The 27,272-nt window shown below is 41.6% G+C and overlaps 1 protein-coding gene across 4 annotated transcripts in view; it reads right to left on the reverse strand.

Moving 5' to 3' along the window:
- LOC129764421 (uncharacterized) overlaps positions 1–27,272 on the reverse strand; it is a 358,190-nt gene that overhangs the window by 325,358 nt on the left and 5,560 nt on the right. The window contains exon 1 of one of the 4 annotated variants that reach the window (XM_055763483.1): positions 4,809–5,017. The exons of 2 other annotated variants lie outside the window; for them this stretch is intronic. In XM_055763483.1, coding sequence (XP_055619458.1) covers positions 4,809–4,842 — 34 coding nt within the window. In that variant the 5' untranslated portion in view covers positions 4,843–5,017. Of the gene's footprint in view, positions 1–3,908; positions 4,414–4,808; positions 5,018–27,272 lie in introns of those variants that run through there. One more of the 4 variants, XM_055763486.1, reaches the window with a different exon arrangement.

Raw genomic sequence — 27,272 nt, forward strand, 5'->3', positions numbered from 1 at the left:
GGTAAACATAAAAACCCGAAATATAATTGTCTATAATTGAATCGCATCGCGGCAGAAGAGAAGAAAGAACGGAATAAACATTGGAATAATATTTTTCTCACGATTTGCATGCACCCAACCATTATCACCCTCATTCATTAGCGTGGTAAAGCGGGAGGAAAACTGCTAATTCCCATCCCCCGCACTCTGCCCCGTTTCTCTCTCTATCTCTCTTTGCATGTCGTTTTGTTTCTCTACGGATGAACCCGTGGACTTTGGCGCAAATTTGAATCCGTCGTGGAGAACAACACAGAAAGGCGACTGCCAACAGCGCTATGGCACAAGAGAAGAAGCTCCGATAAAAACAACAAACAGAAAGCAAAAATAATAAAAAAAAATGAAAAAAAAACAGACCAGCATTGCATGTTTGGATTGGATTGCTCTTGTCGGAACCATATAAACACCCAGCAGACGGTTGGAGTTGGGTTCCCGTGTGACCCCCACCTCCACAACCCATCCACAGTTTTGGTCGCCCAGGGCGGCTATGAAGTCAGTGCAAAGTGGATCCAAGGATTCACCTCTGGGAACCAAAAAATGGCGGTCTGATGTCTGCATAAAGTTTCGCCAAAACAATAACGCTTGTGCACTGTATATATCTCAACCCCATCTCGAGAGTGCCTTGCGGATCAAAAGGGGAGTCATTGATGGGGGAGAAGTAGACAAAAAAACACACAAAACGATGCGAAAGAGCAAAATCGACAGAGAATAGACACATAAATGAATTACGGAACAAAGTGAATGTCGGTGGGAAGGTGATCTGACTTCGGGTAGAAAGTGAAATGAGTTTGGGTACATGCGGAATCGGTGAAAGGGAGCAAACGTCTCGTTAGTCTGCGAAACACAATGCTGAACAGATAATCGTGGCGCAGAATTGGCCTGTTCGGTTGGGATGATGATGACAACGCGGCTCTGACTAGCGCGATCAATCCGTACAGGCAGATTTGTATTTGAACAATTGAACCATTTTATGCAGGCATGTTTCTTTGAATAGTAGAGGAGATAGATATAATACACCTCTACCGAAAAAAATTGCCCACTTCAATTTCTCAACAACCAGCAATAATATAAATGCAATGCTGAAGGAAATGCTGAGAGGTAATGACAGAATTCTACTATGTTAGTTTGACAGTTGTAACATAATTGAACCCTTTATAAGGCCGTGGAAACTAGGCAAGAAATCGACTCTAATTTCAGAGAACATAATCATAAAGTGTTGAAACAGCAATACAGGTAAACTTCGATATAACGTACATTTCACTTTCAAAATTGTACGTTGTATCGAATTGTACGTTATATCGAAGCACAATAAAGTACTCACAAACGTAGTCTATAATACATTATTGTGTTGCTGTTTTAGTACAGCTAATGAATAGCTTCAATCAGAAGACGAACCCAGCCTTTCTCATGATGTTTCCCTTCGTACTGTTGAGTAAAGCTTGATTCATTTAGAATCCGGAATCATAAAACCAGCTGTATTTCGGGATTGATTGAAGGTACAAAACTTGTCTTAGCATCACAATACAGATAATTTATTGTTCTATCAGAAAAAAAATATTGAAAAAATTTTTCCTTTACACTTTGGAAATGTGTACGTTATATCGAGGTAAAATGTACGTTATATCGAGTGACGTTATATCGAGGGTACGTTCTAACGAGGGTACGTTATATCGAAGTTTCCCTGTATAGTTACCGCTGCCCGTTAACCCCGAAACCACTGTGTTGGAGATCTTACGTTAGAGCATTAGAAAAATTGTGAATTGTACAACTCAGAATCCCACTACATATTGTGAGCCAAACAATTTTATAGCTAGCTTGAAAATTAGAAAACTAATCCATATCCGTCGCTATTTCTTTATCTTTCTCCCACCCGATCGTTGCGCGGGAAACCGACGGCGGTCGAGGTTGGGCAGATAGAATCGTTCAGTTCTGGTCGATACGTTATCGAATAACGTTATATTTTCGAAAGTGAGGTTTATTAAAACATAATTGGACTTCGACGCTTTGACGCTCAGTATTAGATCCCGAAAAGGACTTTGTCCATCATAGCATCGGATTCCACCGTATTATCGTCCGTGTCCGCCAGCAGTCGCCCAGGTTCGCCGTAACATTTTTTGGTGCCGAAACCCGGGACTGCCATCATTCTCGACCGACCTGAGAGGTTAGCGTGGGTTGGCCTTGAACAATAGACATCGCTGTTCAAAGGAGTTTCTCTGCTGTTGTTGCTGCTATTGCTGCTGCTGCTGCTGCTGCTATTTCCACGGAATCTACAGGCTGGACATCACACTGCCAGGGCAGTCTTCTCGATCTGGACGTCTAGACGGGACACGGAATTCTTCACCACGTGGTCGCTGACGAACAAGGAACGCAGGTTTAGTCAAGAGAACCCAGGTAACCTATATCGAATAGGAGCAGGTGAGTGGACCAAGCTTTCTGTTGTGAAAATAAAGCGAGATTGTGTGAAATAAACGAAGACATCGAAATGATATCAAAAAAGGTTAAGAAGCTGATTCTGCGTAGGAATAACATCGTTGGTTCCGCTAAATTGCTGAAAGCGTTTGACGTGAATTTTGTATTTGATCGCGATTTCCCTCAACTGAAGTTCCGTCTTGAAAAACTAGATGAGCTGTGGGAGAAATTCAATGAGGTTCAGGCGGAAATTGAATTAGACGAGGACTTAACCGACGACTTAGCTGAAATTCGAGCTTCGTTCGAGACTGAATACTTCGAACTGAAAGGGTCTTTGGCGAGAAAACTCGAAATTGTTACCGAGCGCACTGACCGATCTCCCGCTTCGCCTGGTGTTCCACCTGCATAAGCTTCCTCTGTTCGTCTCCCTGAACTGAAAATTCCTGAGTTCAGTGGAAACTTTGATGATTGGATGAATTTCCACGACCTTTTTACTACTCTCGTCCACACAAATTCCCATCTTTCATCGGTACAGAAATTTCAGTACCTGAAAGATGTGCTGAAAGGAGAAGCTTTACGTCTCATTCAATCGCTTACTGTTTCATCCACTAACTACACAATCGCATGGGATCTGTTGAGAAAGAGATTTGACAACAAGAATCTGCTGATCAAGCATCATTTTTCGGCACTGTTATATACTTCATCAGTACGTAAAGAATCGTCAGTTGCTCTATCCAACTTAGCTGACGAGTTCGAAAAGCACATCAATGTGCTCAACAAATTGGAAGATTCCAACAATCATTGGAATTCTTTCCTTGTAGAGCTTCTAAGCAGTAAGCTCGACCCGACAACGCAGAAGGAATGGGAACAACAGCTCGATGAAACTGAACGACCAACGTACCAAACATTAGTTGAGTTTGTTCAGAAACGCGCACAAATTCTACAATCACTAACGCTCTCCCAGATTTCGAACCAAGTGAACAAATCCGAATCAAAGCACGAGTTAAAACCTGTCAGAAGTAAAACCTCCTCGTATCACACTACAAATAGTTTCCCGAAGTGTATCATGTGCAAGAATTCACACATATTATCCCAATGTGACGATTTTAAGAAACTTTCGCCACAACAACGTTTCGATGTGGCCAAGCGCCACGGCCTCTGCTTAAATTGTTTGAAGGCGTCACATTTGATGAAAAATTGTTCAGCTGGTTCGTGTCGAACATGCAGCAGACGACATCACACACTGTTGCATCTGAATTCACAGTCTTCGGATCCTGTCGCTCAATCTGAATCTGTGGCAGCACAGGTCGGCCAATATTCACAACTCTCACAATCGGCCACGGCTGTCGAAGCGCCACCGTCGGTTACGTGCATTGCCGATCAATGTCACGTGGTCCCTCGGGTTACGGGACTAGCCCCGTCGCCGTCGGATGGGCTTGTTAATCGCTCTTTTTCGTACGTACCTTCGTCGGGTACGCAGTCTACACCGTCATGCACAGCCCGCTCTTCCTCGCAAGTGACTAATTGCCAATCCGTCACTCCAAACCAATCGTTCGTTTCGAAAGGCAGCACATCTGCTGTCTTTATGCTCACAGCGTATATCAAAATTAGACACGCTGATGGCACTTATCTCTTCGCCAGAGCACTGTTGGACTGCGCATCCGAAGCCAATTTCGTTACCGAAGAACTAGCCCAAAAGCTTTGCTCAAAGCGCAAGCTCGCAGACATAGATGTTTACGGCATCAGTCAATCGGTCAAGAAAGTGAAACACCAAACAACTATTACAGTTGCCTCTCGCTTTGGATCATACAATACTAGTATAGACTGTCTGATACTACCTACGTTAACTCGGATTTTACCTACTGCCAATGTAGATATATCGAAATGGGTTATTCCTCGCCACCTCCCTCTCGCAGACCCTAAATTTAATATCGCTCACGATGTAGACATAATCATCGGTATAAGGAATTTCTTCTCGATCTTAGAAAATGAGCAGATGAGCATGCCGGTGTTGCGCAAAACGGTGTTCGGATATGTTGTCGCAGGAGAAGCATCGGTTCACCATAGTCCTGTGGTAGTTTGCAACGCATCAGCTGTTGAAAACTTGACGTCAGCAGTTCATAAATTCTGGGAGGTGGAGAGTTTTGAGAAGGGAAAGGCATTCTCCCTCGAGAAACAGCATTGCGAGGAAGCATTTTTGAATACGCATTATAGAGCCGCTGACGGTCGGTACGTGGTACGTTTGCCGATTCGTGAGGAGTTGTTGTGTTCTTTGGGAGCGTCATATTCGGTTGCGAAACGCAGATTCCTGACCATCGAGAGGAAACTAATAAAAGATCCTACGCTCCAGGTAGAATACTCACAATTCATGACCGAGTACATTTCGTTGGGACACATGGAACAAATTGAACCAGATATGTCGAAACCACACTTTTATCTTCCTCATCATGCTATACAACGTCCCGAGAGCACTACTACAAAGACGAGGGTAGTGTTCGACGCCTCGTGTCGAAGCTCCAACAATCTATCGTTAAACGACCTCTGCTATATTGGACCCACAGTTCAACCACCGCTACTGTCTACACTTCTCAACTTTCGGTTGCCGAAGCACGCAATAACTGCCGACGTGGAGAAGATGTATTGGCAGGTTCTCATCCACGAAGAAGACCGTGCGCTGCAGCTGATCTTGTGGAGAGAGAACCCGAAGGATCAACTGAAAACGTATCGTTTGAAAACAGTGACTTATGGCACTGCTCCTGCTCCGTACCTCGCCACCCGCGTGTTGAACAAATTGGCCGAGGATGAAGCCGAAAATTACCCGTTGGCTGCTGCGAAAGTGCTGAGTTCTTTCTATGTGGACGATTATCTTTCGGGAGATGACGATGAGCAACGCCTGATAGAAACAAATAATCAGCTGATAAATCTGCTTCGTTGTGGAGGGTTCAATTTGCGAAAGTGGTGTAGTAATAACCCCAACATTCTCTCACACATCCTCGAATCACTTCGAGATACTCGAACAGAGTTGGAAACCAACAAGTCAGGATCGGTGAAGGCACTCGGCCTCCTCTGGCACCCCCTTCCCGATCACTTTAGTTTCAACTTTCCAAAATTTTCATCGTCGGAAACGATCACAAAACGTTTAATACTCTCAGAGATGTCGCGCCTTTTCAATCCGATGGGGTTAGTCGGAGCAGCTATCGTCAGCGCGAAGATCCTTCTGCAATTAATGTGGTCAAAAAACTTTGACTGGAACCAAGAAGTTCCAAAAGAATTTCAAGATTGGTGGATCCAATATCGGTCCGAGATTCAGACACTCGCTGTTTTAAAAATTCCTCGCCGTGTTATGGTGGATAATCCTCGGGTACTTGAATTTCACGTCTTTTCAGACGCATCCGACAAGGCCTATGGATGTTGCGTCTATCTCAAATCTATCAATTCAATGGGAGAACGCAAATGCAATTTACTCATTTCAAAGTCTCGCGTCAGCCCACTCAGCAAACAATCAACTCCTCGGCTCGAGCTTTGTGCCGCTGTGCTCGCTGCGCAACTGGCCGAGTTTGTACTGGACGCCACAAAGATTAATTGCCCAGTAACGTACTGGACGGATTCGACAATAGTACTTCATTGGCTGGCATCGTCATCATCTTCGTGGAAAGTGTTTGTGTCGAATAGAATCGCCGAAATACATTGGCTCACCCGAGGTAGTATTTGGCGCCACGTTCCAACCACCGATAACCCTGCTGATCGAGTCTCACGAGGCATTCTCCCATCTCGCTTAATTGATGACGATTTGTGGTGGCATGGACCTCCGTTCCTACTCGAGGATGAGTCAAGCTGGCCGCCGAACAATATAGCGCACTCGCCGTTACACTTACAGGCTCGAGAGACCGAAGCCAGACAAATAGTGTCCATGATAACCACCATTACAACTTCATTGCTTTCGGAATCGATCGAACGACACTCTCTTCTTTCTCCTCTGCTACGCAAGGTCGCTTGGATTTACCGATTTAGTCACAACGCCCGCGCGAGAGAAGCCCGAAATCAACATCGTGGCCCACTTACTGCCACAGAGATTGATATCGCATTGAAAACTTTGATTAAAGTCGCTCAAAAGGAATACTTTTCGCTAGAAATCGATTTTCTAAGGAAACATAAAGGTCCTACACGAAAGGAAATGACATTTAAATCGCCGTTGAAAAAGCTTAATCCTTTTCTCGATTCAGAAGGTTTGCTGAGGATATTTGGACGTCTACAAAATCTGGATGCTCCTTTCGATACAAAATATCCCATAATTCTTCCATCGAAGGCGCATCTAACGTTCCTGATTGCGAAGGCGACCCACTTTGGAATGCTGCATAGCGGACCTCAACTACTACTAGCCACCTTGAGACAGCGTTTTTGGCCAATCAGGGGACGAGACCTCGCTACGAAGATCGTCAGAGAGTGCATGGTTTGTTTTCGATGTAAACCCAAAAGCATCTGCCAGATCATGGGACCACTACCAGCTGTTCGTCTTACGCCTTCGCGTCCGTTCGTTAGTAGTGGCGTCGACTATTGCGGACCGTTTTTTGTTCGTCCACCGAACCGTCGAGGTTCGTCAATGAAAATATTCGTCGCAATTTTCGTTTGTATGTGGTCGAAAGCAGTGTATATTGACACGGTCTACAGTCTCACGACTACCGCCTTCGTGAACGTTTTCATTCGTTTCTTGTCGCGGCACGGTAGTGTAGCTCGTATTTATTGCGATAACGCGCGGACGTTCGTCGGAGCAAGCCGCGTGCTCCAGGAATATCGTCGCGAGTTCAACGCGATGCATTGCTCCGAGAAAGTCGCTTCGCATTGTGCTGACAATGGAATAACCTTCCATTTTAACCCTGCTCGATCACCCCACTTTGGGGGCCTATGGGAGGCCTCCGTCAAGACCTTCAAATATCACCTCTACCGTATAATGAAGGATTCGCTGCTGATCATCGATGATTTCCACACGACCATCACCCAGATACAAGGAGTGATGAACTCTCGTCCGTTGATGCCCTTGTCCTCTGATCCGGCGGACGTGATTGCCCTAACGCCTGCGCACTTTCTTGTGGGAGAGCCAATCAATTCGCTCCCGCAACCAGATTTTTGTGACTTTCCTGACAACCGTCTTAACTCATTCCAGACAATGCAGAAACGTTTCCAGCACTTCTGGAAGGCTTGGTCGCGCGACTACATCGGCCAACTGCAGAACCGCCAGAAATGGCCAGTGGTCCATCCTGATGTCGACGTAGGCACACTCGTTCTGCTGAAGAAGGAGTCAACACCACCCATGAAATGGAACCTTGGACGGGTGGAACAAATTTTCCCAGGAAAAGACGGACACGTGCGTGTGGGCAGGTCCGGACCGCACAAGGTACTTACCGACGAGTCATTACAGAGGTGTGCCCACTCCCTATCGAGCAGCCTCGCACCCAAGACATCAGCGCTACGGTTCCTGCAGATGCACCACCGACCACCCACTAAGCAAGGAGACGCTTGGTGGTTAGTTGAAAGTGGCTTTCAACGGGGCCCGGCATGTTGGAGATCTTACGTTAGAGCATTAGAAAAATTGTGAACCATATTTGAATTGTACAACTCAGAATCCCATTACATATTGTGAGCCAAACAATTTTATAGCTAGCTTGAAAATTAGAAAACTAATCCATATCCGTCGCTATTTCCGTTCTTTATCTTTCTCCCACCCGATCGTTGCGCGGGAAACCGACGGCGGTCGAGGTTGGGCAGATAGAATCGTTCAGTTCTGGTCGATACGTTATCGAATAAAGTTATATTTTCGAAAGTGAGGTTTTATTAAAACATAATTGGACTTCGACGCTTTGACGCTCAGTATTAGATCCCGAAAAGGACTTCGTCCATCATAGCATCGGATTCCACCGTATTATCGTCCGTGTCCGCCAGCAGTCGCCCAGGTTCGCCGTAACACACTGTTCAAATAAATATAAATAATATTTCAAGTGCCGCGAGAAAATTTTTTGTAGATGGCAAGATAGTTGCCATGACCTTATAAAGGGTTAAAAAATTGAAGGGGTTGCGTCCAGGATACGGCCACTTTGTTGACGTAGGACTACGATTTTATTTTATTCAATTCGCTCGCTCATCACTTCAGATATCATTTTAGAATCAACGGAAATCTTAGAAACAACTCTTTGTTAAAAAAAAGTCGATTGATCAATGGATTCAGCTGGAGATGATTGATTAATTATATTTTTTTCTCTTCACATGAGAATAATGAGCATGCATCAAAAGCGTACTTCGTCTCTTTGGCTATAATAATTATGGTGGCGTCACTTTTCCAGTTGACATAAACACGATCACAGGCGATTTTATATTTGTTCCACCACTACCATAATTCCACATTTAATCCATAATAATCAAACCAATGAAACCTACAATTCAATCTACATTTGGTAACGTATACAACAACAACAATGAGTGCGTGTGATGCAAAAATCACAAGCGTTCTCCATTAAACCTGTTATTTTTTTCGCTGCATTTGGAATATTATGTCAAGATATTGCTCGAATTTTTTGAGGGGTGCAAAAAATGTACGATATAAGTTTGATAAGTTAGGAAATTACCCAAAAATCACAATTTCTACTCTCATATGACCAATTTTTATTACGACTATTTTTTTACGAAGGGCGTATGCTAAATTATTATTCTTTCTTTTAAATTGTTACTCAAAATTCAGACGATCGATTTAAATATGATGTACAAAAAAATTTTTAGGGATTGATTGAGCCATTTAGGAAAAAAAATTACAGTTCAAACACACCGTAAATATTGAATTTTATGTTAAAAACTTCTATATCACTCATATATTCTTCGATATTTTTAAATATATTTTTTATTAAGCCCTTTTAAATCAACAAATCTTTACAGTAGTACGGTGTCGGGTTCTTCAAAACGGAGATACAATTTTTTCAAAGTTTATTAAATTTCAAAACTTTGCGAAACCGTATCTATTTATACGAAAAATGAAATCTTTATGCGATTCTACATTAAAAAAACTAGACATAATAATTTATCCCGAACTAAACGTTCTCGAGATTTATATAATGATTTATATGATGGAAATCATATTCGTTTCTGAACTGGATCCAAAATGTTTTTTTTTCTGAACAATCACAGTCCTACGTCAAACAATCACAGACACAATCCTACGGTCGTGCCCTTAGGCTCAGACCTTTCTACTATTTTAAATGTCTTTACACGGCTCGATTTTTTTTTTGATGAAAAGAAGAAGGGTCTGAGCCTAGGGGCACGGACGTAAGTTTGACGTAGGACTATGATTGTTCGGACCAATATTTTTAATGTAATTCTTATCAGTGTTCAGAAATTTGTTATTACAACCCTTTGGAAACTCCAAATGTACTCATAACCGTCAAACGGTTTGTACCGAACAAAAATAGATAATAAGTTTCTGGCAGAAAGTTCAACTCTCTAACTGGAAATGATTAGTGAATATCAGTGTGACACATAACAGGGTGGAATGATAGATGAAGTATATGTGGATCGGTAAACAAAAAAAAATGCCGTCATTGATTACATTGCATATGAAGTTTATGGGAAAGAAACAAAATAAATTTTGAAAACATTCACGAGAACCAAGCTGAAAGAAAGAATGCATAATACATTATTTACCTTTGCATTCACTCGCAAAACACACATCTTTTACTCGTTAAATTGTTCACTTATTTTATTATTTCCACTGATGAGGTCTCAGGCGTAAACATTGGTGAGTAAATTTACCGTGTAATGGTATATATCAGTAGTGGCCAAACTTTTGAGCATGACGGGCGACTAATTTTTCAAATGTTAGGCTGCGGGCTACCGACATTGACTGTATCAAAAATTCATTATAAAATGAATGAATACTAGACAATAAAACAAAGTTTGAACTAGGATTGGGCGATCTTGCGTCGATATTCAGAAGATCGATTTTTTCCTCTCCGATTTCCGATTTTTTGGTTCGATCTTTGTACTGCAACAAATCACTAAAATCGATCTTTTTTTCGATCTTTTCGATATTTTTGATCGTAGAAATATTTTTGAAAATTTGTCTTTCAGTGAACATTGATTTTCATCGTTTGAGTTTGAGGATAGCGATCCTCTAGGGATCACCTTTTAACAAACGATTTCGTCTTTCGAGAATATATTGGGGATATAAAAAAAAAACAAAATATCCAATTATTAGTGTCGCATTACTGTCCAATTAGCTAGATGTCCAATTAGAGGCGAATCACTTTTTCTAATTAAATGAAAATTATTGATTCACGGTCTGTGAGACCAATTAACCAATTAACTAGAAGCATAAGAACTATCTATCGAAAATGTTGGCCCCTATTATGTAAATAGGATCGAACGACCAATCACTATCATTTTGTAAATCGATAGAATCTTATCAAATCGAGTTGTCAAATGTTTCTTAAAGCACAGCATCAGGAATGTAACAAGCAAACCAACCAGCTCAAAAAATTATGCCGACAGCTTTCACCCGACTGTATCTATAACAGTAAAATAGAGCTAACAAGCAAAATTCTGTTCCACTAGAATTACATAATAGGTCCCAATCTTTAATTTTAGAAATTTTTAATTTCTCATTCATCATTGTTGTTATACTCATGACTATGTTTCTTGGGAATTATTATCTGCAGATTTAATTCTCATCACTTGAAGCTTACTTTTTAAATTAAAATAACAATGCTTTATTAAAACTCGCATACGAGTACGCAGTCAAAAGCGAAGTTTTGTTCGAAAATCTACTTTTTATCGATTTTCGAAACCTTATGCCGGTTGTTTCCATCATTTTCAATTGTTTATTTAACAAATTATTGAAATTATTCCTAGTGACAATTTTTTACTTCATCACAAGAGGTTGAATAACTGGATGTGTTAATATTAAACAACTAACAATCTTAAATAAAATATAAAACCGAAACTTCAATGAAGAAATATCTACTCTTACAACTAATTTGTTTTATTGAGGTTAGCATAAACACATTAAAAAATGATCACGGAAAAAAGTGAGGGATATTTATTCCATTGCATTTGGAAGTGACACTACTCTAGACCAGCTGCTGGGCGCCTAGGAATACCTAAAGGGTGTGTCACATCAAATTGCATCACGGAAAAAACGCTGTAGAAATTCGCCCAGTAGACCGATCCTTTTGAAAATTTTAGACAGTAAAATAAAAACTATTAAACAACTTTTGGCATTTTCTTTTTATTCATACTTCGAGCCCAAGCCCGTATGCTCGCACCTTCCTCTTTACCCCGTCCATAAGGTTCTGTACAACGTCAGATTGTAGTTTTTTTTGAACAGAAATCCTTTTTCTCTTGAAGTCCGCCTCCGATTTGACAGCTTTTGGGTTCTTCCGGAGGGCCTGCTTCATAATCGCCCAATATTTCTCTATTGGGCGAAGCTCCGGCGCGTTGGGCGGGTTCATTTCCTTTGGCACGAAGGTGACCCCGTTGGCTTCGTACCACTCCAACACGTCCTTTGAATAGTGGCACGAAGCGAGATCCGGCCAGAAGATGGTCGGGCCCCCGTGCTGCTTCAATATTGGTAGTAAGCGCTTCTGTAGGCACTCCTTAAGGTAAACCTGCCCGTTTACCGTGCCGGTCATCACGAAGGGGGCGCTCCGTTTTCCGCAAGAGCAGATCGCTTGCCACACCATGTACTCTTTGGCAAACTTGGATAGTTTCTGCTTGCGAATCTCCTCCGGAACGCTGAATTTGTCCTCTGCGGAGAAGAACAACAGGCCCGGCAGCTGACGAAAGTCCGCTTTGACGTAGGTTTCGTCGTCCATTACCAGGCAATGCGGCTTCGTCAGCATTTCGGTGTACAGCTTCCGGGCTCGCGTCTTCCCCACCATGTTTTGCCTTTCGTCGCGGTTAGGAGCCTTCTGAACCTTGTATGTACGCAGGCCCTCCCGCTGCTTGGTCCGCTGGACGAATGAACTTGACAAATTCAGCTTATTGGCGACATCCCGGACCGAACTTCTCGGATCACGTCTAAACTGCTTAACTACGCGCTTGTGATCTTTTTCACTGATGGAGCATCCATTTTTGCCGTTCTTCACCTTCCGGTCGATGGTAAGGTTCTCGAAGTATCGTTTTAGTACTCTGCTGACCGTGGATTGGACGATTCCCAGCATCTTACCGATATCCCGATGTGACAACTCCGGATTTTCGAAATGAGTGCGCAGGATTAATTCACGACGCTTTTTTTCGTTCGACGACATTTTTCCAAATTTACGAAAAATTGACAGTGAAGCATGGCCAACGTGATCTATACACTCTTATCTGATTATAAACGAAAGCTGAAGATATAATTCCTAAAAATTAAATTTCTACAGCGTTTTTTCCGTGATGCAATTTGATGTGACACACCCTTTAGGCGGGCGACCGGTAGACCGCGGACTACCGTTTGGCCATCCCTGGTATATATTATAACATTTATCTGCGTAACAGACCCATTCCAGCGTGACATGACAACGGTTTGACTCACTAAAAACAGTTTTTTTTTCTCGTTTTCATGTATAAATCACACGATTTCCAAATGGTAAACGGTTTCAAAGTGAAATTGAGAAAATTTCCTACAAGAATCTTCAGTTGGAGAATATTTTGCAGTTGAATTCGCTTGTTGTCAGACCAATACTTTTATGACGTGACAACACCTATCTTTTTGCGGGTTCCGACTCTTGAACATGAATGTTGTATTTTCAGTTCTGTTTCAAAACATAAAAATTAACTTTGTTCTATGATTTGTCAATGAAAGATGAACGAAGATTCCTGTATACTCAGTTTTTCAAAAAACTCGCAAGAACTTGCATTTTGTGAAGTGACAACGCGCTCTGTGCGAATAAACAGTCTCTACGAAGCGTTGTCACGTCACACAATCAATGAGTTGTATTAAATAATAATTTCACCGTATTGTAGCATGCGATAAACTATTTTTTAAGTTTTTTTTATTACTTTGAATACTTCTTACTTTTCACTGAGATCTCCCCTTCCCCTTCCAAAAGTCCGTCCTATAGGGGGAGGTGGTCCTAACGCAACCAGTGGAACGGTGCTTCCTACTGAATTTTCAATAGTGTCAAATGAAAGGTGTCATAACGTTGACAATTTGATAACATGGTGACTTTTTTCCCAATAGCGTTTTAGCGCCATTTAACGTTTTCATTCCTTCAAAATCAGAGAAGAAATATATTCGACATGTGTGCAAAATGAGTTCTATGTTCTTTTAGATTGTGAAACATTGCGATACAAGGCAATTTTAATTGTTTATGGTATGTCCATCAAAATGAGCTATTAAATTGAATCCACCTGTTACCTGTAATACACGGTATGTCTTTATTTGGGAAAAGTCGGGGTGCTCTTAAACCGACTTCCAGTTTTTATATGGTGATTGTTTAACACGTTCACTCTGGCACTTGCCATCAATGGCTAGCACAATCCTGGTTCATCGAGTGGCGCTCATTACATGGGAACGCATTTGATTTTGCTATCATAAACTTTTGATAAACTCTTTATATGCATCCGCGCACATACCTGTGCAAGGGCGTTTATGTCTGTGTGTTGAAGATGACTTTGACTTTGACGATGACTTTGATCGTTGATCGTTGATGTTTGCGTGTGCATTTGTATGTGCACCTTCTTTGTATAACTCCACACAAGTCGCTCTAAGGCTAAGTTCTTTCTACTCAAACATTATCTCCCTCTCACTTAAATCCTATCTCTCACTATCAAACATTATTCCTTTTTTTTATTCCTCTTCGTGCACCCATGGATATATACCAACATTACCATTCACGATCGTATTGTGGGATTTCATGCCATTCCCGGTACTTTATATCCGTTTTTAACGAACCGGAAGTCACCATACTCGATTCCAAAATGGCATCTTAATACGATATTCGACTTCCGCTGGTAAACCCATTCGTCTGGGTTTAACATATTTTTTAGTAATCAATACTACGATCAGCAAACCGAAAGTTGAAAAAAGATTATATCTTATATTATGGAATCTAGGTTCATATATTGTTGATAAAACATAGGAGAAAGATCATTTGTATGTTTTGAAACGGAATTGTAATTATTTAAATAAATCATTAATATTCAACAGTCCGAAACAGCAAAAAGTTAGGTTTTGCCAAGTCACAAAAGTATTTGACTGACAGCAAGCCAATCTAACTACAAAATATTCTCTGATGATTCTTGTTGGAAATTTTCTTAATTTTACAATAAACTCGTTTAATTTTATGTGCTTTATTCATGAAAACGCAAAAAAAGTATATATAGTGAGTCAAAATGTTGTTACGTAACACTGGAATGGATCGTATACTTTTCGAGACGTGACAACAACTTCTGGACACAGTTGATACTCCTCTTTTTGTGAACCGATCTCAACCAAATTTTGTGGATTGTTGACCTTCATTGTTTGCTTAGATAAACCCAAGTATAAAAATGTTTGAACCTATGTTCATCTGATAAACTAAAAAAAATTTTCATTGTTGTGACGTGACAACGATTCAAAATACCTGTTTTTCAAATGCTAGTTTCTCATAAATTACAAAATGAAACGTAAGTCTACCTACGGCTCTTAAAACAACCATTAAATCACCCATTGAATGGTATATAGACATTGAAGTTTGGTTAAGCATGTGCAGAGATATCTTAAGAAACATAAAAATAGTGATAACCTAGAATATTTTGAATATAATTATGCAGTTTTTAACTAGTGCTTATTCGAATAACGTTTTCAATTTTCTCCTAAAACTAGATTTGAAATTTGGTTCTCTGGTGCGTAGCCTCATGGAATGGGTCAACATGCATTTGTTATCTCCTAATTTTTTGTTACATTTTTCGTAGAGTGACTCTTCTATATAGAAATCAAAGTCATAGCCCTACGTCAAAAATGACGTATTTTTAATCATATTTGATTGCGTTATAATATACAAAAGTTTTCACATACACAAACATGTATTCACACTAGGATTGAGTGATTTTTTGAAAAAGATCGATCTTGACGAATCGATTTTCTAAACGGCGTAGAGATTGATCCACTGATTAAATCGGTACCAATGAATCGATCTCTGAAAAGTCAAATGTCTTTTTTTACAATTTATTTATTGTACGTACGAAAGATCCGTCTTTTCTTTAAACTGGGAATAAAAATTTCATATTTCTATCCAAATAATTTAGTTTCTTAGTATGAAAATAACAGAAAAAAATTCAAATTGAGTTTCCAGATCATTCGTCTTGTTCCGTGATAGAATTTTTTAATCAAATAAATTAATTGGAAATGTTACTTAGAAATTCAACAACCGGTATATGATCAGAACTCAACCAGCAAAAATCTCCTAAAATCCGTCCGTGCCATACGTGTCATAGCGTCTGGGAGGCGACTCAAATGTTGAGATGAAAATCGATGTACACTGAAAAACTAATCTACAAAAAGTTTTTCGAAAGTAAAAAAATCGATTTTCGCGATTTTGTCGAGTACAAATAATCGATCCAAAAAATCGAAATGGAAAAGATCGATCTTCTAAGTATCGATCCAAGATCGCCCAATCCTACTTCACACAATGAATAGTGTTCCATGTTCAAAATATACTACCGTTTATGGTGCAAACGTTTCGTTGTTTTCTATACGAAAAACGTTTATCTTCAAATAAAGCTTGCTTCAGTACTGGTTTCATACTCCACTCCCCTAACCCACTTATCAACCAAACGGTCGCATCATAAACCATAGAATTGTCTTGACTCCGTCGACTAGTTTGGCGATGATAGCTAAATTGACGGCACAATCTTGACTCGCAGATCATATTTTCTTGGCCGGGGTCTGCACTATAGGGTCATAATAATCACCTTTTTTTTATTTCAGCGAAAAAATAATCTAAAAATGGATTTCTGTCTGTCTGTCTGATTCTTATGGACTCGGAAACTACTGAACCGATCGACATGAAAATTGGTATGTAGGGGTTTTTGGGGCCGGGAAGGTTTTCGTGATATTTTGGGACCCCTCCGCCCTCTCTAAGGAGGGGCTACCATACAAATTAAACACAAATGTCTACATTACTCGGGAATTAATCAATCAAACGATACGAAATTTGGCATACAAATGAAACACAAATTTCTCTGCATTATTCGAGAAATAATCAAGCACAATTTGGGATGTGAGGGTTTTTGAGTATGAGAAATGTTTTCATAATGGTATGACAACCCTCCCTCTTCTGGAATGGAGAGGGGCTCCCATGAAAATATTACACATATTTCAATCAAAAATATTCCAACCAAACATGACAATAGAAAATTTTCGGATAACTCTGAAGGAAAAAGGGAAAATTCGAAAAATAAAATTCCCATATGTTCTACAATTCTATAGTGACAGGGGCTGTTAGTCCATTTGATGTTTGCGCTAGCGAAATTGATCTTTGTTCGAAACTGGAAATGGATTTTAATGTGATTAAAATGCGATTAAACATCTTCTTCTATCTATACCAAAAAAAGGATCAACGGATGTGTTGATAAGAGCAGAATTTAACGATTTAGGGCTGTCTTTATTCTATCATATTTTCTGTATAAAATATTTATTCCATGTAACGGAGAAACATGTTATTTGCAAGTGGTTGAAAAATCTTGAACGAGAATTGTGTCTGAAAATAATCTGATACTATAATGATGAGTTTTGTTAGAAATACTAGGAATTTTATAGTAAAAGGTAAAATCAACGGCGTCGAATAGAAGATCAACCAATAAACAGTTCTGAGATTGGACCCACGAACTTGCTGATAGTAAGAAAACGTGGATGTTTGAAGGTATTGATAACAAAACACAAATTTTGGGCGGGACCAAGTTTGCCGGGTCAGCTAGTTCCTACCAATTTTGTTACACAGTATCTGAAGTACATTATGAAGATTTGGTGGGAGGGCTTATTATACTTTTCTCCGTTAAATTGAGAATCAAGACAAAAGGAGTATCTTCTTTGGCGGCAAAGCGGTGTTGAATATTACGAATAGTTGGACGCTACAAACAGGTTCGAAGACCAACTGATTAGAATATTGACTTAAACAGTTTACACACCCATACTGTTTCATCGAATATCAGCTCCCTATATTGATTGAACAGGAAATTCAACATTTTGAATGCATATGGACATTAATAAAAATAGTCATTAATGAATGCTTTATATGGGCTTTAAGGGCCACAAAATAAGGGGTGGCATGACTAGTGCCAAAAGAGCCAAATTTTTTCCAAGACAATCATCGTAATCAAGTGGCTGAACACATGCTTGAACGATCAAATTCTGATCCCACGTTCATCCAACTTTTTTTCCTATATACGAAACTCAAACTACCGCTTCTTGGGATCCGTTTTGAATCATTGAAGACATAAAAACGAATTCGCTGCGTGAACTGAAGTCAATTCCTAAATACAGCTTTAAAATGTTTTTTGATGACTGGATTGTTCGCTGGAAAAGGCGTAATGCTTCAGAAGAGGGAATGAATTTTCTGGACATTGTTGCAAATATAAAGGGCGAACACGAAATTATTGCGACACATTCAACAGGGCATAACTTTTTTAACATTGGGTAAAAATGGGGGTCTCCGTAGCCACATTGGTTGCGCGTTCGCATAGTAAGCGATCGATCGTGAGTTCAAAAACTCAGGACCCTCATTGACCATCTTTGTGTTGTTACAGAATAAATACGTCCACGCAACAATCATCAGCGATGGAGATCGATCCACGGTCGAAATAAGATCGATTCATCCATACAACTGCTCTGCTCTGCAAGACACATCGGGCTGCTATTCTATTAATAACTCAACAATGATCATATCAACTGTCTCCGCTGTCCGGTCTAACTTGGATAATGGAAGAACAGAACGAAAATTCTTACGCCTATATGGCAACTGTGTAAATGTGTACCATATGCAATGGTATAGAGAAGGGAATACTCTAACGCCGAAAACATGGCAACTGTGTAATGTGCTAATTATAGATATGATAAATATGTGACATGTACACGATTAAAAAAAAAATCGGCTCTGTTACAGCTAAAATGCTAATGAGCCTTAAATAAACAATGGGATAAAAAAAAAATTGGGTAAAAATCAACCAAACTTTCTCATTGATGTGTATTGTCTAAATGCTGTCAAACTCGAAGTCGTGTTTTTCGATTCAACGAAAATGGAGGTGAACCAACGCGAGTCGAGAGAACAAATTCTTTCCAAACGCCTGGAATTTCCTGACCTGTCGCACCGGCAGTTGGGAAAAATGTTGAACATTCACCATTTAACCGTCTCCAGAGTGTTGAAGCGGTTCCAGGAGCGGTTGACGTTGGACCACGGCAAAGGAGCTGGAAGAAAACCGGGACCGGAGAACAAAAAGACGGAGGGAAAGGTGAAGCGGATGATTAAAGCAAATCCCAACGTCTCAAGCCGTGATTTGGTTAAAAAGATCGGCATGTCGCAGAGCTACGTCCAGAATGTAAAGAAGAGAGCTGGACTACATACATACAAGGTACAGAACTTCCCAAACCGCGATGAGCGGCTACAATCGGAAGCTCTACGAGAAATGCTGACAAAATATGGTTGCTGTGTGATGGACGACGAAACGTATATAAAAGCCGATTTTAAGCAAATTCCGGGGTTGGAGTTTTTCACCGGCAAGAGCAAGTTCGATGTGGACGACAAATTTAAGAAGAAGAAAATGTCCAAGTTCGCCTCCAAATATTTCGTTTGGCAGGGCATCCGCTCTTGCGGACTGAGCAGTGGGCCTTTTGTGACAAAGGGCACAGTAAATGGCGAGATCTACAAATCTGAGTGCCTCGAGAAGCGCCTTCTGCCGTTCTTGCAGCAGCACGACGAAGCTCCGCTATTTTGGCCAGATTTGGCATCGTGCCACTATTCTAAAAGTGTCCTGGAGTGTTATGAGGCCAATTCTATCCATTTTGTTCCAAAGGACATGAACCCGCCAAACTGTCCGGAACTGCGCCCGGTGGAGCAGTACTGGGCAATAATGAAGCGGGAACTTCGGAAGAGCAAGAAGACAGTCAAAGACGAGAAGGACATGTTAAGAAAATGGAAAAAAACTGAGAAACTGGTACCGGATGACACTGTAAAGAATTTGATGGAGGGCATCAAGCGAAAATGCGTTCAATTTTACACTCAAGGCTCCATCGATTAACTTTTATTTTGATTTTTGAAGTAAATATATGTATAAAACTACCCCAAAATTTTGGTTTGATTCTAAACATTATAAGAAAATTGGCATGACATTTTCGGTGTCGCAATAATTTCGTGTTCGCCCTTTAGCAACTTGTAACTTCAATGATGGTCTACAAGACTTTTTGGAGATAATAAAAGAACTTAAGCTTGGAATTGGACTGGAGTGCAACAATTTCTGCGAAAAATTGGATAAGTATCGAACGTATCGAACGAGCAGAGATGTGGATGTCAGAAGTCGCTAGAGGAAATCCGAAGTGCCCCACGATTTTATTTAGTCTCATCATTGCCCTAGAATAATGCAGGAAGGGATATGATAACTACTAACTGCTACTTGCCCAATTATTCTCTAGTACATTAAGTACATTAAATCGTTTAACTTATTTTTTTTTATTTTCTAGTTTTTAGTACATTATCTGTATGATCAGTATACTTCTCTACAATAAAACCATTCAACCTTTCTTTTATTTTTATTTCTTACCTAATTTTCATCGGATTATTCTGATGATGTACTGTATTTTATTAGTCAAATCATTCCATTCGACACCGATATTGAGGGGATTACAGAAAAATACATACACCTTTTTGAATTTATGTAGTTCATAATGTAATGTGTTCTCCAAGTCAAGCCATTCAGTCATTTTTACCGGCGACCAAATTGAATTTTTCAAGATAATGGAATACACAGTATTATAATGACAGCAGAGATGAAGGTTTGTTCCAAATTTCAGATCGATAAATCAGAAGGAATGGGGTCAAATTTTTATTGATGAGGGACAACCCTACAGACATACAAACAGGTCAAGTTAAATGAAACCGTTTAAAAAAGTAATTGGCTATTTTGATACGGCGGCCATCTTGGATTTGAATTTTCCTAAATAACTGGGATCTACTGGTCAAGCCGCTTCACCTGATGAATATATATCGCCATTTTGTTGTGGCGGCCATTTTGGATTTGCATTATATATAATATATAACTCATATATAACTGTGTTCTACTAGTCCTTTTATTGGATATCTATATTGATGAGGTTTTGAGAAAATATGTAACCCGCCATTTTGTGGTGGCGGTCATATTGGATTTGCATTTCTAATGAGAACTGTTTTCTACTAGTTAAGCCCTTTCAATTGATACCCATATTGATTGGGAAAAAATATATATCGCCATTTTGTTGTGGTGGCCATTTTGGATTTCCTTTTTTCCAAAAATAACTGTGTTGTACTAGTCAAGCCCTTACATACAAACATACAAACATACAAACATACAAACATACAAACATACAAACATACAAACATACAAACATACAAACATACAAACATACAAACATACAAACATACAAACATACAAACATACAAACATACAAACATACAAACATACAAACATGGTCATGGACATACAAACATACAAACATACAAACATACAAACATACAAACATACAAACATACAAACATACAAACATACAAACATACAAACATACAAACATACAAACATACAAACATACAAACATACAAACATACAAACATACAAACATACAAACATACAAACATACAAACATACAAACATACAAACATACAAACATACAAACATACAAACATACAAACATACAAACATACAAACATACAAACATACAAACATACAAACATACAAACATACAAACATACAAACATACAAACATACAAACATACAAACATACAAACATACAAACATACAAACATACAAACATACAAACATACAAACATACAAACATACAAACATACAAACATACAAACATACAAACATACAAACATACAAACATACAAACATACAAACATACAAACATACAAACATACAAACATACAAACATACAAACATACAAACATACAAACATACAAACATACAAACATACAAACATACAAACATACAAACATACAAACATACAAACATACAAACATACAAACATACAAACATACAAACATACAAACATACAAACATACAAACATACAAACATACAAACATACAAACATACAAACATACACCTGACGCAATTCCTATCCGGTCATGGTTGTTTCAGATGGTACTTGTACAGATTCGGCCATGCAAGTTCGCCGCTTTGCCCAGAGTGTAACACAATAGAGGAGACAGCAGAACACGTGGTTTTCGACTGCCCCCGTTTTTCTATTGAAAGGGAAGAAATGTTCCTCGCTAGCAGATCAACCCTAAATGCTCAGAACATCGTCCAAAAGATGTGCGAAAGTGAAAGTACGTGGAATGCAGTGAATCGTGCAATAACAAAAATGTTGACGACGCTCCAACGAAGATGGAGGGACGAGCAAAGATTCAGCATAGCAAATCTAGAGAGATGAGTGCATGAGCACAGCCCCCTCCCGAAGTAATACCAAATGGTGGTTCCGGGGGGTCCAGGCATGAAGTACAAGGAGGTGGTTTTAGTGAGTAAAAATCTCACACTACCCAGTCAACATGGCGACGGGGAGTCTATGAAGATCTCCACCTCCTTGCCAAAAAAAAAAAAAAAAAAAAAAAAACATACAGTCTGTACAAGATATTAAGCAGCATCATAACCGCCAAAGTTTCTGCCCACTGCGAACAACACCATATCATCGCAGAAGAGCAGAAAGGATGCAGGAAAAATACGCATGGCTGCAAAGACCAGGCCATCATCGACGCAGCCATAGTCGGCCAGGCGGTATATAACCAGCGGAACCTAAGTATGGCCTATATCGATTACAGGAAGGCTTATGACTCCATACCTCACTCGTTTCTCGTCCGGGTATTGGAGCTCTACAAAATTGATCCCGTCGTCGTTAGGTTCCTGCAGCATGCGATGAGGCAGTTGAGTACGTCTCTGCACCTCAGTGATGGGGAAAATGTGTTGCAGTTTAGAACGCTGCAGATAAAGAGGGGGATATTCCAAGGCGACTCTTTCAGCCCGCTTTGGTTTTGTCTGGCACTGAACCCCCTCAGTAGGACGCTCAATAGAAACGGTCATGGCTATAAAATAAGGTATGGCGACGGCGCCCACGAAGAAGTGACCCATACCTTCTACATGGATGATCTCAAGGTCTACGCTGATTCACGTCAGCGTCTAGGTGTAGCTATCCGGGTTGTCGAAGACATAAGTAGGGACATCTGCATGGAGTTCGGTCTCGACAAGTGCCGCTGTATCCATATGCTGAAAGGGCAGCTTACCGAATCCGGAGGTTACGAGGTCTATGACGGCGAGTTCATAAGAGACATGGTTCGTGGCGAATCCTATAAATATCTTGGATTCCTACAGCTCACCGGGATTCGCCACTCCGACATCAAGACGGAGCTGCGAGACAAGTTCTTGAGTCGAGTGAACTGTGTCCTGAGGACTTTCCTCAACGCGGGGAACAAGGTACGCGCGATCAACACATTCGCGGTTCCCCTGCTGACCTTCAGTTTTGGTGTAGTCAAATGGAGCAAAACTGACCTAGAGGACCTTGAGAGGAGGATGAGGAAAGCATTTAAAGAGGCCGGAATGCACCATCCTCAATCGGCACTGGAGAGTGTTTCACTGCCACGCAAAGAAGGGGGACTTGGAATAGTCGACATATCTGCACTGTGTGTTGCCCAGGTACGACAACTGCGCGAGTACTTCGCAGAACGCGCCAACCAAAACGCGCTATACCGGGCTGTCTACGCCCGGATACAGCGCTCTGCACTTGGCGCAAGCGGAGTACCAACTCAACTGCAATCTGCAGACAGTGGAGGAGAAGATTGCAGCTTGGAAGCAGAAGGCAGTGCATGGTGCCCACCCCCATCAACTGGATCGGCCACACGTCGACAAGGCCGCATCTAATCTGTGGCTAACGCGTGGTGAACTCTCTTCAGTAGTAGAAGCCGACATGATAGCCATCCAGGACAGGATAATGCCGACGAGAAACTGCAGGCGGTACGTCTGGCATCAAGACGTTGATGACATTTGCCGGATGTGCCATCAACCAGGTGAAAACATAGAGCACATTATGGGAGGCTGTCCCGTTTTGGCCAACGCAGCCTACACCGAGCGCCACAACAACGTGGCCCGTATTGTTCATCGACAACTGGCGCTCCAATGTGCTCTACTGGAATACAACGTACCAAACTACCGGTACCTGCCTGCACCTGTTCTGGAAAATGACCGTTTCAAGCTGTACTGGGATCGCACTGTACTGACCGACCTCTCGATCCACCACAACCGCCCAGATATAATGGTTTACGACAAGAGCGACCGCAAGGTCACCATCATCGATGTCGCTATTCCACTGAACCAGAATCTGGAGGAGACCCACGGTCGCAAAATCTGCAAGTACCGACCATTGGCCGTGGAGCTCAAGGAACTGTGGGGGCTAAGGGAGGTCCCAAGAATTGTTCCAGTCGTTCTCTCTGGAACTGGAATTGTCCCGAAGACACTTCTGGAAGCGCTAAAGGTGTTGAATATGGAGAAGGAATTGGCCGGCATCCAAAAGTCGGTCATCCTTAGCACCTGCGCGATTGTCCGACAATTTCTCGGTCAGGACTGAAACAGCACGAGCATGCAGATACGTGCATTCCGCAGAGCCTAGTCCCCCTTTGGCATTCAGAAGCCCGGGGGCAGGTGAAAATTCTGGCTAGGTTCGCCTAGTTACGAAGTGAGATAAGTCTGCCAAACAACAGAGACAAAATGCTGCCAAACATACAAACATACAAACATACAAACATACAAACATACAAACATACAAACATACAAACATACAAACATACAAACATACAAACATACAAACATACAAACATACAAACATACAAACATACAAACATACAAACATACAAACATACAAACATACAAACATACAAACATACAAACATACAAACATACAAACATACAAACATACAAACATACAAACATACAAACATACAAACATACAAACATACAAACATACAAACATACAAACATACAAACATACAAACATACAAACATACAAACATACAAACATTCAACATACAAACATAAGCCGTGGAGTTGCCGGCCTAGAATAGCACTTCGGGTCTTGGTCCCTGTCCCTGTCGTATGAGGCGACTAATCGGGTGACAACGCGAGTAAGGGCGCGGTAGAGCCTATTGGAGATTGCACGGGGGAAATACCGTGTACAAGAGCCACGAAAGGAGTGCCAAGCACATCAGGATTGACGCCAGTAAGATCCTGATTACGACATAGAAAACGGACACGATACGGAAACGATTTCAACACGACGCTAAAGGCAGACAGTCGTACTATCCTGTTCCCTGAGTAAGGAAGGGTGACACCTTCCTGAAACGGCGTGTAGGCTAATAGTGCGATTGCCCCCGTCCCGGTAATAACTTGGCAAGTCTTGGGGTACGTTCGTTGCTCGTCTAGGCTCAGGCACTAGGTACTAGGCGTCAGATGTCACATTCCTGACTTGCGCTGATCTGGCTCTGAACACGGTCCCTATGAAGAACCGTGTCAACCCCTGCATGGCCTCACTGCTTGCATAGACAACCATGGGATCACTGATAGCGACTATGTACAACGAGCGGAGATAGCGGCCCGAAGTTGGGACCCAACAGACATGAATACCATCGAACAATTTAACAGACGAAACGACGGTAATGAAGGCACACCAACGGGAGAGGCGAGCGTGTTCGCAAGGAGCGGTAAGCTCCAGAGATCACCAATTCGCAACCAGACAGCCATAGCGAATCCTATAGGACACCAACAGCATCCACAACAAGGAGAGACTAGCCTGATACAAGTGCTAACGCATAAAGCCAACACCACCACTTCTTTAGAAGGGCTGCAGGTCGGGAGGTCAAGCTTGATGGAGGTCAAGAAAAAAGTGAACGAGCTCTACGAGTTCATTAAAGACAAAAACAATGTCCATACTAAGATCAAACATTTAGTCACAAGCATCAAATCCGCCGTTACGGCTGCTGACCGCGAACAGAAGGAGATGATCACGCGAGCAGAGGTTGTTGAAAAAGCACTCGCTGAAGCAAGGGAGAAGATGTCCGTCGAGATACAGGAGACGCCTAAGACGCCACGAAACCCACGATCGGACAAAAGGAAGAGGGATACCCCAGGGGATGAAGAAGACCTGAAGAAGGTTAAAAATGACAACCTGGGAAACAAAAAGGAAGGTGAAGGCAGTGGATGGCGAACTGTCGAAAAACAGACGGAGAAACGGAAGAAGAAAGAAGAAAAGAAGAAAGGTGTGCAGGAGACAAAAAACAACAGGCCCAGACGCGAGCGAAGTAAGGGAGATGCTCTGATCGTCGAGGTGAAGGAAGGAGTGACTTACGCATCACTCCTGGGGAAAGTGAGAGACGATCCGGAGTTGAAAGAACTGGGAGAGAATGTGGTGAAAACCAGGCGCACCCAGAAAGGAGAGATGCTCTTCGAGCTCAAGAGGGATCCAGCGGTCAAAAGTTCAGCCTTCAAGGAACTGGTTGCGAAGTCGCTCGGTGAGGAGGCGAAGGTGAGGGCTCTATCCCAGGAATCAGTGGTCGAATGCAGAAATCTCGACGAAATCACGACAGACGAGGAGTTAAGGCGCGAGTTAATAGAACAGTGTAAGCTGGACAATACACCAATGACGATCCGTATGAGGAAGGCGTATGGTGGCACGCAGACGGCGTCGATACGGCTCTCAACAGTCACAGCCAATAAGATGGTAGAAACGACCAAAATAAAAGTTGGCTGGTTGGTTTGCTCGCTGAAGATGGTGCCCCGGGTGGCCAAGCGGATGGAGAGATGCTTCCAGTGCATGGGCTTTGGACTGTGCAGGAGATGCGGTGAGAAAGGGCATGTTGCGAGAGACTGCACGAAGCAACCGAAATGCCTGCTCTGCAAACCAGAGAACGGCAGCGACCATGCGACAGGAAGCTTCAAGTGTCCCTCGTATAACAATCCAGGAAGTGGTTGGAGGTTCACATGAAGGTTTCGTAATCGCCAAAATTAATGGAATCTTCATGTGTAGTTGCTACGCACCCCCGAGATGGACAACTGAGCAATTCCACCAGATGCTAGACGCAATGACCGAGGAACTAATCGGTAGAACACCGATCGTCATTGGAGGCGACTTCAACGCCTGGGCGGTGGAGTGGGGAAGTAGGTGCACCAACATCAGAGGGTACAGTCTACTGGAAGCTCTAGCAAAGCTGGATGTAACGTTACTGAACGAAGGTACCACCAGCACTTTCCGGAAAGATGGGCGCGAATCCATCATAGACGTTACTTTTTGCAGTCCGTCGCTGTTGGCGAGTACGGAGTGGAAAGTGTGCGAGTCGTATACGCACAGTGATCACCAGGCGATCCGGTACAGAATCGGTCAACGAAACCACGTGCTAGTTCGGAGGACAACAAGCGGTGAGCGGAAGTGGAAGACGAATGCTTTCGACAATGACCTTTTCGTCGAAGCACTTCGTCTAGCTAGCGGAGCTTCAGATTGGAACGCAGAAAAGTTGACAGATCTACTGGTGAGAGCATGCGACACTACCATGCCGAGGAAAGTTGTACCAAAAAATGGAAGACGCCCAGCATACTGGTGGAACGACTC

The sequence above is a fragment of the Toxorhynchites rutilus genome, chromosome 2, assembly GCF_029784135.1.
Source record: "Toxorhynchites rutilus septentrionalis strain SRP chromosome 2, ASM2978413v1, whole genome shotgun sequence".
NCBI lineage: Eukaryota > Metazoa > Arthropoda > Insecta > Diptera > Culicidae > Toxorhynchites > Toxorhynchites rutilus.